The sequence below is a fragment of the Micrasema longulum genome, unplaced genomic scaffold, assembly GCF_059751315.1.
Source record: "Micrasema longulum isolate JH-2025_06_02 unplaced genomic scaffold, ASM5975131v1 h1tg000007l, whole genome shotgun sequence".
Classification (NCBI taxonomy): domain Eukaryota; kingdom Metazoa; phylum Arthropoda; class Insecta; order Trichoptera; family Brachycentridae; genus Micrasema; species Micrasema longulum.
The window spans coordinates 308,576-327,658 of NW_028277215.1; the positions used below are offsets into that span (position 1 = coordinate 308,576).

The window sequence follows — 19,083 nt, forward strand, 5'->3', positions numbered from 1 at the left end:
TGTTTGATTTTTAGTATTCACCTTAAATACCAAATACATTATACTATTTATAAAAATATGACAATGATTTGCCTTTTAAAATCGATGGGTCATGTAAACTCACCCAATCAGATTAAAGAGATTGATTAACCTTCATTATTATAATTGAAGATTAACCCTTTTAGTGCCATTATTCTTTACCCATATATAATTTTGAATGCCAAAGAAAACTTGTTTTTGATGTCATTTACCCTTATCTTGAAAAAATGCATCTCTTTCAAAAATTACCTAATTTCAAAAATTCTTTCCGTATTTTCTTTAAAAAAAACTTTTACATTTATTTTTAATTTTTTTATTTATTTTTTGCACCGCAACAGGCCAGGAGGCCCAATTACAGTGGTGAATTACATCACAGAACACCCAGGCTTGAGAAAAATCACATTTTATTTTTTGTGTTTTCACCGGGAATCGAACCCGGAACCTTTCGTGTGCGAGTCAAGCATCTTGACCACTGCACCACGGAGGCCGCCATGAGCGCGATGGCGCTCGTCGGCCCTATAACGGTTAAGATAGAGCTGAGGTGAATTTAATTCAAAGTATACTATCTATTCTTAAGTAACCAGAAGGAAAGATTCCTCGATATCAGTTTTATAAAATGTGTGGCTATCAATTATATCTCTTTTTTAAATGCTCAACAGTGAAAAATCCTTTTTAATTCGGTTTTGGTAGAATGGAACTATAAATTATGTATATAGATTTCCACCTGTTTTTATTTTTTTATGTTTTATTTTGATGGAAGAAACAGCAAAAGACAAAATGTTTTATTTTATTTTATTAAACAACAGTTCTTTACAATCCTAAAAAAAAAATCAAGCGAACAATAATTTCAATTATTTAACAATGTTTCTTTAAAATTCATGTTATATATCGTATAAATGGTAATACATTTTGTGAATATTGAATTAAAGCAAAACATTTGTGATGTTTGTAAAACATTGGTAAACTCATTCACTAGTAATGAAAATCTTTTAAAATTCACAAATTACAACAGGGATGGAGAATACCTTAAATAAGGTAATATGGAAGTCAAGGCATTTACAGGGCTTATGACCTGTCATTGGCTGGTTTAAGTGGTCACTTAACACACTGTGTAACATTCACCATTTTGCCTATGTTTAAACATCCATATTTCTTCAATTCTTCCTTCTGTTGATTTTAGTGAAGTCAAAGAGCTGAAACCTTTATTGTTGTGAAGAGATTCATCTGACTGAATTATTTCACATACTAGGCAATGCCTGAAAACAATTTTTCAATTTTTTAACTTCTTCTTGGACCAGTTGGTTTCATTACAATATTTGAGTTTGTCCAAATGTTCATAGACAAAAGACTGGATTTCACCCCCTCGGGGGTCATTAAGATTTACAAATTACAACAGGGATGGAGAATACCTTAAATAAGGGAATATGGAAGTCAGGGCATTTACAGGGCTTATGACCTGTCATTGGCTGGTTTAAGTGGCCACTTTACACACTGTGTAACATTCACCATTTTGCCTATGTTTGAACATCCATATTTCTTAAATTCTTCCATCTGTTGATTTTAGTGAAGTCAAAGAGCCGAAACCTTTATTGTTGTGAAGAGATTCATCTGACTGAATTATTTCACATACTAGGCAACGCCTGAAAACAATTTTTCAATTTTTTAACTTCTTCTTGGACCAGTTGGTTTCATTACAATATTTGAGTTTGTCGAAATGTTCATAGACAAAAGACTGGATTTCACCCTCTCGGGGGTCATTAAGATTAACAAATTACAACAGCGATGGAGAATACCTTAATTTTATTGTGTTTAGAGGTAACGTTAAAAACTTTTTACAATTTAAAGATACTATTAAATAAATATGTAGTCATTTCCATAAATACTAAAATTACTGAAAAAAATATAGAATAAAATATCACCATAATATTGCAACAAAGGGATGGTAAATTTATCCTATCAACATTTAATGTTAATTGGTTAACTAATTTTGGATGACTAGTTGCATTTTTCACTATGGAAAGTGGAAATGGATTGTTAGTAAAAAATATGGACATTTTCCTTTCACTACAATTCACTAGTCATTATTTACTAAATGTTAACTTATTTATTCATTATGGTTTACTGACATATTACAAAAAGAACATTGCTAAAAATATTATATACACCAAAAGTTATTGGTTAAGTTTGAGAAAGGCCTCATTGAACAAGTCAAGTTCATTGTTTAAATAATTTGCCGTATTTCTAAGTTTTTTAGCGGATGTGGCCGCTTTCTCCAACATCTGGGATGAGATATCTAACTCATGGACCTTACTGTCCATCTCTCCACTCGCTTCGTCCACCAGGTGACATAACTGAGCAAAGGTTGAAGACAGCTGTCTGGAATAAACAATGTTTTAATAAAATTAGACGTCAAACCTCGGCGATAAACATGATAGGATTTATTTTTTTGATTATTTCAATCCATGATAATTTAATGTTACATAACTATATTAATGAATATAATATTTTTATTAACATAGCTTGCCTATACACACGAGTGTTCTGGGTTCAATTCAATAGCAATAGAAATTCAATAAAATCTCGAGCCCAAATATTCTGCGCTGAAATGGGCTTCGTAAAACCTGTTGTATAAAACAAAAAACTTACTGTTGTACTTGATGACTGCAATTAGCAGAAGTAAGATCAACAATCAGCCGTAATTTTCTTGTGGCATGTTGCACATACTGTCTCTTGAATAATCTTTCCTTAGCTTTGTTTGTCCATGTGAGGCGCTCATAAGCATAAAGGGAGCCATACAATGCACAAGTCACCGCTATCCCCTTCCAACCAACCGTCTTCAACACCTAAAAGCAAAATAACTTAGTTTCACATGACGTGGGGTAATTACTACAACTAGGTAACTTCAGTCAGTTTTTTATTTGTTAACCACTGACAAATATCTTTGTGTCTTCCTCTATAAATGCTACAAATAGACAAGTAGTGATGCATTTAAATAATATTATGATGATTTGAATACAAGACTTGTTAATTTGTAGTATTCATGGAGGATACATACTAACATATTAACTTGTATATGTAAATTACTAACATAAAATTGAGTAAATATCCAAGAGAATTATATAATTTCTCTTAACTTTTTTCTTTGTAAAGGAATAATAAGAAACCTGCTGACAAGCCGGTTTCGCGGTTTAGTGGGTTTCATTATTTTTCCTTTTATATTTTCTGTTCATGTTTACCTTCTTAAATAAGAATAAATAAATACAAAATACAAATACAAAAAATAAAAACAAAACCCGACAATAGCTAGAAAAGTCACAAAAAAAAGAAGAGGAGGATACTAAAAATGTGTTTTTAGTGATTATTTCAAAAATGCTGATTTTATTTAGTTGTAGTAATTGCCCCGCGATATAATTGCCCGCATAATTATCTATTTAGTTTTAATTTCATATGTATACAGGAGTAAACATAATATAAAATATTAAAGAAGTTATAAAGAATTTGTTTAAAAAAGCAAGAAATTGGGAAATTATTTGGTAAGCTAAGAATACCCCGCAGTTTATAGTAAAAGAAGGCTATTCTCTCGTAAACTTTATTTCAGTGATGCGATACATATATTGCACCCCCCCCCCCCCCCCAAGGGTAAAAATAAGCTTAAAAAACTGTGAATTGAGAATGACATTTAATAGAATTTGGGATGTAGTAAAACTGAGCCAAACTAAAAAGTTTATTATACATAACCAAATATGGAGTGCATAATGTCGCACTAACATGACAGTTATCTATAGTCAAATGTTATCATCTAGACTGCCATAATATGAAATGTGGCGGTTATAACATATTTATTAAGTCTCAAAATTATCAATAATTAAAGATATTTTTTAATAAATAATTGTTGTTATTGAATATATATTACAGTATAATTATATTGAGTACATTGTTTTACATCAATCTGTGGTCGAAAATTGCAAATGTTAAAATCTTCAGTTTTTCATAGTTTTAGTGTGACACCATGGACAGGGGGGTGTGATATGTAAGGATAAAAGTTGAGTCAAGGGGTATTGCTTTTCCTACTGGCATTTGTCATTGTCAGACAGGTCCTGAAAGTGGGTAGATAAAACAGCTGACGATTTCTGAGGTAGTCTTATCGGGAACATACAGAAAAATGAAATCATAAATTTATTCTGAACCATCTCCAACATAACCGAGTATGTACTTTAACTGTCGGGGCACCGGAATGAAAGGCCCACTCCAGTCAGCTTCGCACTGATAAGTTATAAAGAAGCCTAAGGACATGTGTATTATGTTGGCGTATGCATAAATCAACGCAATAATTGCACGTAGTATATTTCTTACGAATCCTGCCATCAAAAGTCCGCCCATAGTTCCGTGAGAGGTAAATGAAGTCAACGCCACTTTAGACACCATTGCCCACTGGTCAGCTGAAAGAGGACCAATTTGACTCGCTGGTGCTACTGCGCTGTAAGGGGTCATACTCATATCTATGGAGTCTGATGGTGAAGTTAATGGTCTCGGTACCTGAAAATGACATTTTCATATTTTAAGCATTAATTAAAATACATGTTACAATAAATGTAATTTTAAAAAAAAGTATAAATAAATTTTAATATTAAGAACATTCATATTATTAATTTTTCTAATATTAACTTTGTTCATAATTTTGAATGTAATGAAGAGTTACACCTACACATTAAAAAAATATCCCCAAAATAAAAACTAAGCAAATTATTGGAACACAAATATTACTTTCATAAGGACCTTCTCATATGTAGAAGAGTATTGTTAAAATAAGTTATTTGTAGATTTTGAAGAAAAGGCAGTTGCATGTACCTTTAAACTAATATAAGATACTATTAGTAGCTTAAATAAAGAGGTAAACACATATTTGTACATACATTTTCATTGGGTACATAATTTTTAATGGCTAATCTGTGTGAATTCTTTCCCTGAAAACGTTGGATCATTGCTGTAATGCCCCAGCTAAATCTGAATTGTAAATCTTCTTGAAAATCTGCACACAAATTCTCACAGTTTAAACGGTAGAGAACTTGAAATGGTTCACGACGAGCTGATATTCCTGCTCCGCCCGCAGCTCTCTTTTCCTCTGGTATCAAACTGATTAGCCGATCTGTAAATATAGTGTTTTGTGTAAATACATATACAAATAATAATAAAAGTAAAATCTTATTTACAATAGGAACTTCATGTGCGCTTAGTAAACTTTTAATGAATATTAAATCACAACCTCAAAGCAAAGTACTGAGTCGGGGCAATCTCCGCTAAATAAATATAAGTGGACTTAATGGACATAATCATTCTAAATTTGTTGCAACGGAGAGGGAAAATATTATTTCGATCTAAATAACTCCTTGGGGAGGAGGTACAGCCTGTCTGCAAACATTTGGACATACTCAAAACATTGTTGATCAAACTTAGAGATATAAAAATTGAAAATGTGTTTTTAGGCGTTGGCTAGTAGGTTCAGCCGGATGAATCTACCTACATGATTCAGGTTTCAGCTCTTTTACTTTACAAAAGTCAACAGATAGAAGAGTTGAGGTAATGTGGATGTTTAAACATGGGCATAATGGTAAATGTTACACAGTGAGTAAAGTGGTCACTTAAACCAGCCAATGACAGGTCATAAGCTCTGTAAACGCCTAGACTTCCATATTCCCTTCTCAAAAATGTTTTTCCTCTCTGTTGCAACAAATTTAGATCTGAATAACTCCCTAGGGAGGAGATCCAGCCTGACTGCAAACATTTGGACGTAATAATTATTTGACTTTATTAATATACCTGTCATTTCTTGCTGTGCAGATTCAATATTTAATGCTACTGCAGTTGAAAGCCGAGCTTTAAGATTGGATCCCAAACCACTTTCAACATGAGAATGTAATTCTTTTTTATAAACATTGATAACAAGCTGGTCAGAATGGAATGGCAAATTGAACTCATCTACCAGATTTGAAAGTCTTCTAATTTCTTCATTCAAAGCTTTTGAGACCTGAAAAGAAAATTGTTATAAGAAAAATATTACATACATAGATATAAATTTGGAAGTCAGATCATCTATCTCACTCACTCTTTGTTCTACATCCTCTACCATGTGCCGAATTTTAGTTTTCATCTCCCTGGTGATAAACATGAGCTGCTGCTCTGTGTCGTTGAGCATTTCATGCAGCTTCTTCTTTTCTTCCAATTTCTCCGTTCTGAGAGCACTAGCGCGGTCATGAACACTCTCCAATACGGCGCGTATATCTGTGGTCACCGACCGACCGCGTTGAGAGTGCTGTTCGAATTTAGTCTTCACGGCTGACATACTGATGCATTCTTGGAACTTGCGTTCAAAATCTTGAAATTCAAAATACCTAGTTTGGAAGCCCTCTACTAAGGCCCCAGCTGAAAATCACCAAAAGCTAATTATTTTGCAGCATGAAATTATAATTACATATTTAGAAGGGGATCTTAGTTGTAACGGAATCATAAAATTAAAAGATGAATATTAGTGTGAATTAGAACAAGTTTACTCACAGTTGGCAGGTTTTTGTTCCTTTTCTTTTAAACGTGCTAACAAGGCTTCTTTTGCTGATATGAAAAATATTCTTTCTTCAGCCTCTTTCGGTGTGCACACCTTCAACTCCTTAACCAGAAAATCTGCACAGCGAGTTGCATGTTGGCTTCTTACCTATTTCAATAGTTAAGAAAATTATAATGAATTAAAAATAAAATTTTAGATAATTTTTTTTTAAGCAGTGTAAAAACATAAAAAAATACGTACATACATAATATATTATGATCGTTCAAAACTCTTGATCATTCACCAATCACTTCGAGCGATACTGTTTTGTCGGTGATGTTCATTAAAGCAAGCGGTAAGTCTCCCAGGAAGGTTAAACTTTGCCAACTTCGTGGTAAAAAGAGGACGACTGCACTGCCGACAGTTGCAGATAGCGAGAAAATCGCTGAAGCACCTTCCGCCAAGAAAGTTAGTCCCAATGACCGAGGAGTGCTTGCAGGAGGTAGAATGGTGGACAGAAAACTTGAACTCGTCAAACACTATTCACAAGGAAATTTTCAGCCATTTCCTGATAACAGACGCCTCAGACCTGGCTTGGGAAGCAAGTTTAGACGATTTAACTTTGTCGGGTCAGTGGACCAACCTACAGAAAAAGTGGCATTCAAACCAGAAAGAGTTGTTCGCAGTGCTTGCAACCCTTCGACACTCGGCCCACAATCTCTCCGGTTCAGAAGTCTTAGTGCAATCGGACAACAAACCAGTAGTCGAATATATCTCCAAGGAAGAAGGCACCAGATCCATAACACTCTTAAATCTGACCCAAGACCTCCTGATCCTTACAGACGAGTGGGATATCTCACAACAGCGCAGTTTCTTCCTGGAAAATACAACGGAGACGCAGATCACCTGTCTTGGGGAAAAACACCTTCGGAATGGCACATTTTACCAGCAGCCACCAAACTAATGTTCAATTACTTCAGACAACCGGATATAGACCTGTTTGCTTCGAAAACGGCACACGTGACTCAACATATGTTTTAGATTAGATTGCAGACTCGTGCGCGATCTTTCAGAACGTTTTCAGTCAATGTTGGGATTACATTCTTGCCTGGATATTTCCCCCGCCAAACTTAGTACCACGAATCCTAGCACACCTGAATAAGGCAACCGGAACCTTTCTCCTTGCAGTCCCGAGGTGGCCGAGAGCGTTTTGGCGACCAGACTTAATACGCTGATCATTAACACCGCCATTGAAAATAGCCAACTTGGAATCTGTACTAATCGACACATCGACCAGCAAACCTCCACCCAAAATCCAAGGACTGGAAATAGAAGTATGGAAAATTGGGGGTGGGACAGCTTTTTGAACAGATGGAATCCAGAGGAGAAGAATTTACTTCTATCAGGGTGGCGAACTTCGACACTAAATACTTATAAGCCAGCTTGGGACAGGTGGTGTCGCTGGGCATCAAAGAACAATATCCATCCTAACAAACCTTTTGCAAACCAGGTGGCCAGGTACTTGGCACAGTTGTTTATTGAGGAGAAATTGTCATGTAAGACTATACTGGTGCATAAGTCAGCTATAGCAACGTTCTGTAAATCAACGGCTGAATAAAGTCTTGGTTCTAATTTTTTGGTAAAACATACCCTGAAAGCGATAGGCATGGCAAAATCTACTCTTCTAAAATCTACATTCTAAAATCCACAGATTGTAAAGGACTGGCTATGTAAAAATAGTCCTAAATTAAACTCCCTATATGAGATCTCGTGTACAGTGGCTGGAACACTATTGCTGCTCTCATCAGGACGGAGAGTACATGACTTGACGTTACTAAATATCTCGGAAGGAAACCTGCAGGACGAAGATACTTCCATTACCCTACATCAGTCTTTCGGATCAAAGACAGACACCAGCACAGGCACAGCAGGTCACACCAGCAATCCAGCTGGAAACTTTTAGAATCACCGGAACCTAACATAAGCCCGGTCTTTTGGATAAGAAAACTAGTAGAATTGTCAAAGGATCGGAGATCGGAAGTAGATAACCTCAAAAGCCTGTTTATAAGCACTAGGGGCCCTTTAAAAGCTGCTACAAGAACCATTATAGGAGGATGGGTAAAGACCACACTGAAAATGGCTGGAGAGGAAGCTACTCTCGGCAGTACACGTTCAGCGGTCGCATCCCCTCAATTGGTTAGAAAACTACCCAATTGATAATATATTAGAGAAAGGAAATTGGAAAACTGAAAATACCTTCAGAAAATATTATCAAAGAGTCACTAAATCATACAGTCTCAAAAGATTCCTCTCTAGCAAGCCTGTTTCAACCGGTTAATATCAAATTAAGGTGTCACCCGGTCACCAGGAGATAACACGACAGATCTCTCATAATATGGACTCCAGAAATCAATAGAAACATAATAAGAGTTTTAATGGTAGGTAAAACTCTGATAATAATGGCATTTGAATGAATGCCTCCACGTTGCGTGTACCTAGTTTCTATTTAGGTAAAATGGAATCTGTTCAAGGAAATATTTTATGTTGGTTTACCACCAAATAATTTCGTGTTTACAATGGAAAAGGCTTTAGAAGATTCCACTGAATTTAGATTACTATCACAATGTTGTGAAAATAATGACAAGCCAAAGCAACATTCCTCGTGAAATTAGCAATGCTTTAATGGAGACAGCGCTAATGAAGGACAACCAATTTTAAGAAAATATGAAGTGCAAATCGTGAAATAAAAATATGTTCTACTACATAAAAGCACTTTTTATCTGAAAACCACATTGAAAGCTGGGTGAACATTATAATGTACTGTTAATATATCTACATAGTATAATGTAATAATAACTTATTAGAGAAAAGCAGTGTACCGGAAATATCCTGAAAATATTTACTGACCTGCTGCTGCTCATCGCAAAGCTTTTGAATAGAAATAATTTTATAGGAATTACTTTGGTTGTCCAGCTTCATAATCTACATTAAAATAAAGATGTTTCATGTATTATTTGTATACCTGGTCTAGAAATTCGGGTTCCGAAGCAGATGCATCCCACCTATTGTTGAGAATAAATATGTTTGGTTTGGAAAGCTTGGATGATACTTTGTGAAAAAAGTTTTTTTCCTAAAAACAGAAAAAACACAAAATGTGATTCTTAATTATTTTTTATATAAGCTTAGCAGTATACACCTAACTAAAGTATATAATGTCTTACCGTAACCATGAGAGTAGATTCAGCATTCGCTACCAGGACAAAAACATCAGCGTCGATACAATGATTATCAATCCACTCGTCTAAATTTGGTGTCACGTCCACTCCTGGGGAATCTACGAACACAACATCATCTCTGAGGAGACCACACTTCTCCCTCGGCCAGAATATGTGCACCAACTCACATTCCTGTAGGCGGGAATCACACAACGCATGTGCTAACTGACCCACAGACTGAAATCAGAACAAATTATGTAACTACACAATATTGCACTGAATGAGGAAGTTCAGAGGTTTTTTTTATTTGTTAAAAAAACTATTAAACTAAGCCAAAAAAAATCATTTATGTATCGTATTATCAGCGCTATGATTTTTTTAAAGTTTTGTATTTCTGAAATTAATTTGCGTGTGACGTCTCAAGTTTTCTTCCCCTTCTTCTCGGTTAGTTCTGCCGTTTGGTCCATTGACGGTAAGTACATCGTAAATCTTCCACAACTCTCTTATCATTGGTTGATTCATGTGAACTAGTGACGTCATTCAAAGTAGTTCGTTTTTATGAAAATATACATATATATTTTTTAATACATTTTTAAGAAACTTTTCCGTGTAGTTTAATGCTCTAATTTTTACCACGCATAAGAAAACATTTTTTGTATCCAATTTCCCGCACGGCTGAAGTTCCTCATTGGCAAATCAAGGCGTGTTTACATGCAAAATTCCCTGACGCAATCAAACTTTATCTGTCCATAACAAAGAAAAAAAAAGTTTCAAATCAGTCATCACTGATCAATTTTTTTTTTTTAAAAGAAACATTTGGGTTCTTATGTTTTAACCTAATATTTCCACTTTAATGGCCATTTTCAACGAGTTGTAAATAACTCTCTATTAGGAAATGGGAAGGAAGTTGTGGTAGAGCGGGGTGCGAACCTCGGACCTTTGATCTGTAAGTCCACAGTAATAGCCACAGAACCACGAGCTGATGCAGTTTATAATAGATTATATTTATCTGGATAATTCTTATGATTAGCAAAAACATACAAAATGAGCAAAATACATAAAATCATATTAAAATAAACAAACCATACCTGAACATTATGCTTGTCATCAGAATTTTCTGTCATGAGATATGCCTCATTGTTGTCTGAGCCTTCTACCTGAAGAAAGCAGTTGGTGGTATGTCCGATTCCACTCGGTAAAATCTTCTCGTGTAACATTGCATTTATTACCGTGCTTTTACCATTACTTGTCCTGTAACAAACAAACACGTATTGTATTTGTACTTTATAATATGGATAATTTTCCTCTACACATAAATCGAAACTATGTATCCTTATTCATTTAAACTATTTTTCCGCTTGAGGTTTCTTATGCGGAGTAGTACCTTCATATTTACAATATTGGAATTTCTAAAATTATTTATCAAACAATTTGGCTAGAGGTTTCATTAAAAAAAGTGCAAATTTAAATAGACATACAATGTCATACTGTTCACTTTTTTAGATACAGAAATATATAATATTTTAAAATTGTTTGTTGACTCTGTTGCATTTTGAATGAATGAGTAAATTTTTGAAGGGTACATGGCAAAAATGGGTTTATCAAAAATTGGCAGCCTCACAGATGAGAACAGAAAAATGTGATTTTTCTCGAGCCTACGTGTTTTGTGTTGTAATTCGCAACTGTAATTTGGCCTCCTGGCCTGTTTTGGTGAAATTAAAAATTATATAACAAATATTACAGGCAAAAAAAAGGAAGTACAAACCTTCCGAAAAACGCCACTTTCATATGATCCCTGCATAAAACATCTCTAATGGCCTTGACTTTTCCCACATACGCATCAACTTGTCGGAGTTTCTCATCTTCAATTATTGACTTGTCTTCAATATCTGAAATCAAAAATAATTACCTTAATATTTTTATCTAGAAGGTATTTAAAAATAGTATAAATATTTATACCAGTTTGCCTGGAATACAGATTACATAACCATTATAACAAATACAAAATTATGTATGGATGAATTGCACATAACATATTGCACAAATGTTTATTTTGTCCCCGTCTATAAATAATGTATTGATCTGAATTTTACAATGCACGTCAAGATAAAGAGTATTGCAGATCTGATTATTAAATTACCAAGACACAATCAGGAAAACTGATATTTCGAAGCCACAAGATTCATATATCTGACGGGACCACCAATAACCGTATCACTTCACAATTACAATTCAAATTACAGTCTAGGGTAAAACATGAAATATTTCAAAAACTAAACCAGGACTTCATCCATGATAGTTAACATGCTAACCACAAAATGAAAAACAAATAATAGTTAGAAATGTAATTAATTCCTTGTTTACCATAGTGACTGAATAATGTCACTGAAATTTAAAAATAAAATGCTAAAACCACATAAGCTATACCACCGGCAATGTATGATGGCACTTTTGACATTTGTACGCTCATGAAGTTCCGCAGATATTGACAGCTAAGTGTAGGGAAACAAAGGCGCTTCAATAATGAAGTGCCGCCGGAACTATACTAGCGAATACTTCACTATCAAGCGACAATATCGACATTATCATATGGAGCATCAAAATTTATTGTGTGTCCATTACATGAAGTTCACAATACGATTCTTTTAATTTAGTCACACTCCCGGGTTTACTTTTTTACATTGACCTATGTTATGCACCAATTAAAAATAGTTGTAATTTTTAAAATAAAAGATACTATTTTGCAAATGCACATAGTAATTCAATGTGTTAAAAGATTACACTCCAAGTTTATCAAAATAAATAACATTACTATGACAGATTCAGTATAAAAACAATTATTACAGATAGTTACTGTTACCACTTTTGTCGTTCTATGATTATTGTGCGAGGCATTTAACTTTTTCCTTTGTAATTCTGTCTTACTTTGTATTTATGTATTCTTGTTGAATGGCCAAATAAAATAAATAAATAAGCTTCATTTTAAATGCCATAAATATTGCAAGGGGTAAATAGAATGTACGGAGTTTATAAAAAAATATTTTTAGTCAGTTTTAAAACTAAACTTGTTGTAAATATGAAAACCCATTTGTATTTAACCCTATCTGACTCATTCAATATTGAATTTCGAAAGAAAAAAATGTCAACACTATTCTAAATAATATAAGATTATTTTTGAAAAATTTTATTTGAAATGTATTTATAAAGCCTAACGGATTACATTCATTTAACAAAAAAAACCTTTTTTAAATTCATATTCTATTGTTAATGATAATATTTTTAAAACCTATCGTAAAGGTTGTCCGCGCCTCCTGTTTAGTTTTGTCTGGTATTTAATTGTTTTATTTCCACCCCTGGTTTATTAGTCTTGACTATTGTGTTTTAGAATGTTGTATATGATATTGTTCTGATATTCTCGTATTGTTTCCATGTTTACTACAATTTTTTTCAAGTTTTATTTCTTTAAATAGGTGTGAAGGTTTTCACGGTCACTGTTATCAATTTATTTCTTTTTTGGGTGATACCGTGTCTGTTGGATTCGTTCTGACGTTTCGGCTACCATTGCAGGAGCCATCTTCAGGGTAAACTGAGTGTTTTATAGAAAAAAGGTATGTGTTTAAGTACTAATAATTTGTACCGTGTCGCAGTCGGCAGTAGGCACATTTCTATTCATTTTTGTAGTATGTAGTGCTGGGAACCATGTTGAGTTTAATTTCAGCCCGTCGTCTTTGTTTACGTTATTTGGGCGTCTGTGTATTTCAATTGCCTCTTTTATTATTCGTGCACTGTAATTACTGGGTTTATGAAAAATTTTCGGTTCTAAGGCGAAAAAATGTCCGGTGTCAATAAAGTGTTCCGCTATTGCAGAGTTGTCAGGATGCCCAAATTTACACGCTCTTTTGTGTTCGTCAATCCTTTTCTATGCTGTGCGCCCAGTTTGACCTATGTACACTTTATCACATCCTTGGCAACTTAGTTTATAAACAGTTTCCGTTTCCAGGGGATTCTTATCTTTTGGGTTCAATAAATGGTTCTTTATTTTTCCCACAGTCCCAAACGTTGTTCCAATATTTTGTATTTTCAGCACTTTGGCTATCCTGTCAGTAACATTCTGTACATATGGTAGGTATGCAGTTCCTCTTGTAATATCTTCTTCCTTGTTCTTCTTTGTAGCTTGTAATTATTTTTTTTTATTTTTTTTTATTATTATTTTTTTTTTATTTGTTTATTTTTCCATACACATATTATTTACATAGAAATATAATTACAAAAATACACTTTAGAAAAATACATTTTCAAATTAAGCTATGAAATGAATTGGAAATGTTGTCAATTTGCTGCTTCTTATATCCCATTATGCTCCAACGCATCTGTAATTTTGTTGACCTCCTCTCCCTTTTCGGAATCTTCGCATATTCGTGTCGCTCTTGTTAATAATGTATTTATTAATCCTCATTTTTGGGCTGGATGATGATGCGAATCAGAAGTTCTAGTACTTAAACACATACTTTTTTCTACAAAACACTCAGTTTACCCTGAAGATGGCTCGTGCAATGGTAGCCGAAACGTCGGAACAAATCCAGCAGACACAGTATCACCCAAAAAAGAAACAAATTTTTATTTCTTTGTCTACAATTACATCAGCAGCTAATTTATTAATCAATTTTAAGGATTAAACGTAAAAAAACAGCTCATTACAAACATATCAAACTATGTCCAACATTGAAATAAATTAAATATGTATTAGGTCTGAAATATTTATTTATTTACTTTACAATTATAGCCTGCATGACTTTACAGATTGTTTAACCCATTACATAATGCAAACTGTAATAAAAAAGTAGAATAACATTCGGAATGGCAAGTTAATAGGTAGAAAGCAGATAGCTACTAAACTGCCGATATGTACAAAAAACAGGTCCATATCAGGACTTACCTTGAAGGAAATTTGTGGTATCCTTAGTGTAGTCGTGAATTTCAACAAAAATGTCATTGATCTTTTTCTTGGCGCGTACAAACACCTGCAGCGGGGAATCAGTGGTGGTAGTAATGGAGCGAGTTGCGCCATTAGAGAATAATCCCAGTCGGTTTGACCCATCTCCCCCCATCATGGATGTAGCGCGGTTTAGGTAAGCCGCCATCGCAGCAGCCCGGAAATCAAATCAGACCTTTATAAAGCAGTAGGAGTTGCTGTCTCAAAATTTGCATACAAAATTTGGACAACAGCATGCAGATAACAACTGAAACAAGCAAAAAAATATATAATTAACAAAACTAACGATAAAATAATACACTTCACGTTTGAAAAGCTGTACTAACTAACTTGTGAAGACACTCTTTTACGATGTGCACTCTATTATAACATCAAATATTTATATTCTTTCAGAGCAAAATTACTTACTGTTGAGTATGAAAATTCACATTTATAAATAAAAAGTTGCAATTACATTTTTTTTTAAATAATCGAAAAGTGACCTGTTCATTTCTCAGCATTTTCAACTGAAAACTGTATCTCCATTCAAATCCTTAGCAGCGGTAAATATATTTATATAATAAAAATATTATATTATTAATTCCCTGTGAAAATTAAGTAAAACACTTTCTCAAAAATTATTTTTAATTAAAATGGTACCTCGACTATTATAACACACAGATACTAACTTGTGTATGATTGAATTCTAAAACTAAAAAGTATGAATATTCAAATATTGAATTTAAGTATAGTAAATACATTTTTAAAAGATCCTCCAAATAAACACTCGAAATGCGTGATCGGTAGGGGCCAGTTTTTCAATCCAGATTTTTAATATCTTTTGCTCTCCTTTTTAAAAACTTTTACATTGAATGTTTTCCAATAAATACAATGTAAAAGAAGCAAGAATATTAAATTACTTGTTGATTTAAGTTAGTAGGTACACGTACAATGTATAATGTTTTAGATAATTAAATATACCAGACCAAAACAGAGATTTGATAAATCCTTATGGGTGAATTAATAATGAAGTGATATTAGTGAGCATGAAGTGTATATGTCCGGGCGGGTGAAAACTACAGTTTTCGGTGTAAAATTAAACCAAATTTTTGGGCTGGCCACGCTTTATAGATATTAGTATTTATTTTTCGAGTGAAATACAATCGCTGGCAATAATATTTTTCTTTTTCCATAAATACTACTAGAATAAAATATTAATATCGATAATAAAATATAATGGAAAGCTGTGCATAATCGCTTACATGGACCGTTCGCCATTGTATAGGAGCTCCGGGTTGAATTCCTGGGATGGTCAACATGAAACAATCGTTTAATGGGTCGTATCACACAGTAATATTTTATCATTTTTAAATTAGCACCTGAAGTGTGAGGTCGATCGCTTTACTTTATGGTAAATAATTGCAATAAGCTGTATTTATTTTATCTTACAGCACCTTATGTTCCATCAGGTGCGGATAAGGCAAATGCTTTAGCAAGATAAAGAAATACACCGATGACTTTATGTCCTTTATCTAAGTTTGGGACAATGTACCAAGTAAGAGAACTGATCGGGGCTTGTGTTCCTATTTTGGGTCTGAAGCCATATTGTTAGTTGGATAGTATATGATCCTTATCCAAGTAGATCATTAAACGGTTTTATACTGTTTTTTAGATTAACTTAAAGATCATATTAAAAAGCGATATTGGTCGGTAATTGACAATAGTAGTTTTTTCTCTACTTTTGTAAATAGGACTTATGAGAGCTTCTATTAAATGAGTCGGAAAAATTCCAGTACTAGAACTTATGTTGAAAATGTTAATGGAGTCAGAATAAACGTATTTCTGTAGATTAAAAGTTTTCCCGGGATATTACCTGTTCCCATGGAACAATTAGACTAGACATCATTATTTTTTGAACTTCATTTTCAGATACATTTATAGAGGTAAAACTAATATTTTATTGTTATTATTATTAAAGAAACGCAAATTTAATTTAATTAATTATTGAATTGGTCTAATTATATTATTTACTGACAGAATCTTTCATTTATATACAGTAGGCCAATTAAAAATAATATATTTAATGTTGACTGTTTACTGCTATAAAATATATCATTATTTGATTCGGATATAATGAAGAAGGCTTGAAATTAAAATTTTAAACTTCCGTATGTAAAACATAAATACATTATTAAAATAAAAACACGAAACGTCAAAGTGGGATATTTTTAGAATAACAACGTAAAAGTAAAAATTGCGTGCAAAACATTGTAACGTGTCGGAGCATGGAATAAAGGATACGATTAATATGAATTACATAATTTTATCCTACCTGTCGTTTTAAACTTTAACACCCCATAATATCGTGATATTTGGCAAATAAACTTGTGCGCTGCGGCCTGAAGAGGAAAGAAACCAGAGCTTAAATTCATAGATGCATAGATTTTTTTATAGTCCAAAAATTGGACTATGTTCATATTGATAACACGTTGGTTAGATGGGCACACCGATCACCTGTCACCTAATATTCACTCGTTCGTTCGTTTTTTAATGGCCTTTTCACCTCTCAACTCGGATGTTCTGGCCAGTGTCGAGTTTTGTTTTTTTTTTTACATATTCACACATGTGTAAGTAATATAATATATACAAGTTAGTATTTAATAAAATATAAACATAAAATAAGATAACATCTTTACAGCTTAACACCATTTATAACTAGATATTTATATATAATTTTAAATCCACGTTTATTTGGTGGGGCCAGGAGGGTACGAATATGAATAGGGAACGGGATGTTGCTATCGGAGAGGTTGGATAGGAACTCAGGATAACAATCATTATTGAGGCATTCAAAAAAACATGATTTAGATCTTCCTCCTCAAGCTGACATTCGCACATGGTAGAGTCCCAAGCATGGATTCTGAACAGGGGAGAACCATTACAATAGTGTCCAATACGCATTCTGCATATGGAAGATGTCTCAAATTTGTTCAAAATCACTTTAGAAAACCAAGGCTTTTCTGTTACATTTGGTTTCAATAAGAAAAGATGTCTTCCCTTGGCTTGGAATGGGGCTACCCAATATTCTTGCCATGTGCGAAGTTACTTCTCCTTTGTCATAACGAGGAGATCACCTAGTGGTAGGAAATTATTATAGGCAGGATCCCCGGAATGGACCGCCTCCTTTGCCAACTCGTCCACCCTCTTGTTACCGGGAATACCACAATGGCTAGGGATCCAAGACATAAAAATGCTTTTATTGAATGCCTCTGATAAAAAAAGAAGAAATCGAGTTTCCACGCAAAGTTCATCCTCGGGATAAGAGGATGAGGGGGATTTAATTTTTTGTAAGGCACTCAGGGAATCCGACAGGATAAAAAACTTGCTATATCTAATATTCACTCCAAACATGAGATTGATCCGAGCCATAGATAAGTACGTGTCTAAATTTTCCTGTAAAATAAGCAGGTATTTTTCGTTGGAAAGTCAACCTTCATTTGTGTTGGGAAATAACGCTGCGATATTAAAAAATGTTTTAATACGAATTAATGAAACCTTCCAATACATTATTTTGTGTTTGTGATTTCTCAAACAATAGAAGCACTTTGGTCATAATAATCTTTTGGTTCACGTTAGCCAACTCTGAAAACATCCCTATTTTAATTACCGCCGTTAAAACTAAATCCATTAAAAAAATATTTACCTGAACCTTTACCAAATACAATAACAAAAGTCAGTACCTTGAGAAAAATTCGAATGGCCGAGTGACGAATTACCTAGAATTCTAAAACCTTTATTATAAAATATAACATTGGCATTAAAAAATATCGACTCATGTTTTCCGCTTGGGAAACAAAATAAATGAAAAACCCAAACCTTATTCCTCGGTCATACATATAAACCTCGTTTCTTCAAAATTCATACATCTTCTTTATGAACGCGCTCCGATTATTCTAACTTTTGACATATATTCATAAATTCCCACTCCATCATTTTTTTATCTGCGTCCGTGGTATATAAGACACTGCATGACTGCATCAGTGCTTCAAGCTAGGGTTTTTTTAATTCTAGTCTTTTTCCCTATGAAAGTGATAAGTTTTGAAATAAATTCAGTTTGAAATATTTAACTTCAGTTTTGTAATGGTGGTAATGCAAATAGTGCAGGTACACCAAACTAAATTCAGTGGCCCTTCAGGTTGGGAAACATTCATGTCAGTAAAGACTTAGGTAAAAAAAAAAAAAAACAAATCAGTGCTTCAATCGCAACTGATCGCAACATACCAGAGATTATTTATAATACGTATGAAGGCAAGATGGGCAGTTTTACGCTTCAGGTTCCA

General features: G+C 33.7%; 1 protein-coding gene across 1 annotated transcript; it reads right to left on the reverse strand.

Annotated features, from left to right (window-relative positions):
- Positions 1-796: 796 nt before the first annotated feature.
- Marf (Mitochondrial assembly regulatory factor) lies at positions 797-17,285 on the reverse strand. Its single transcript, XM_088227520.1, has 13 exons — positions 17,076-17,285; positions 14,708-15,011; positions 11,537-11,660; positions 10,860-11,022; positions 9,778-10,008; positions 9,579-9,686; positions 6,571-6,724; positions 6,122-6,438; positions 5,836-6,043; positions 4,932-5,164; positions 4,372-4,554; positions 2,665-2,861; positions 797-2,394 (listed from the first exon to the last, which is right to left on the reverse strand). The coding sequence occupies exons 2-13, from the start codon at positions 14,910-14,912 to the stop codon at positions 2,190-2,192; spliced, it is 2,328 nt and encodes a 775-aa protein (XP_088083646.1). The 5' UTR covers positions 14,913-15,011; positions 17,076-17,285; the 3' UTR covers positions 797-2,189.
- Positions 17,286-19,083: the final 1,798 nt, after the last annotated feature.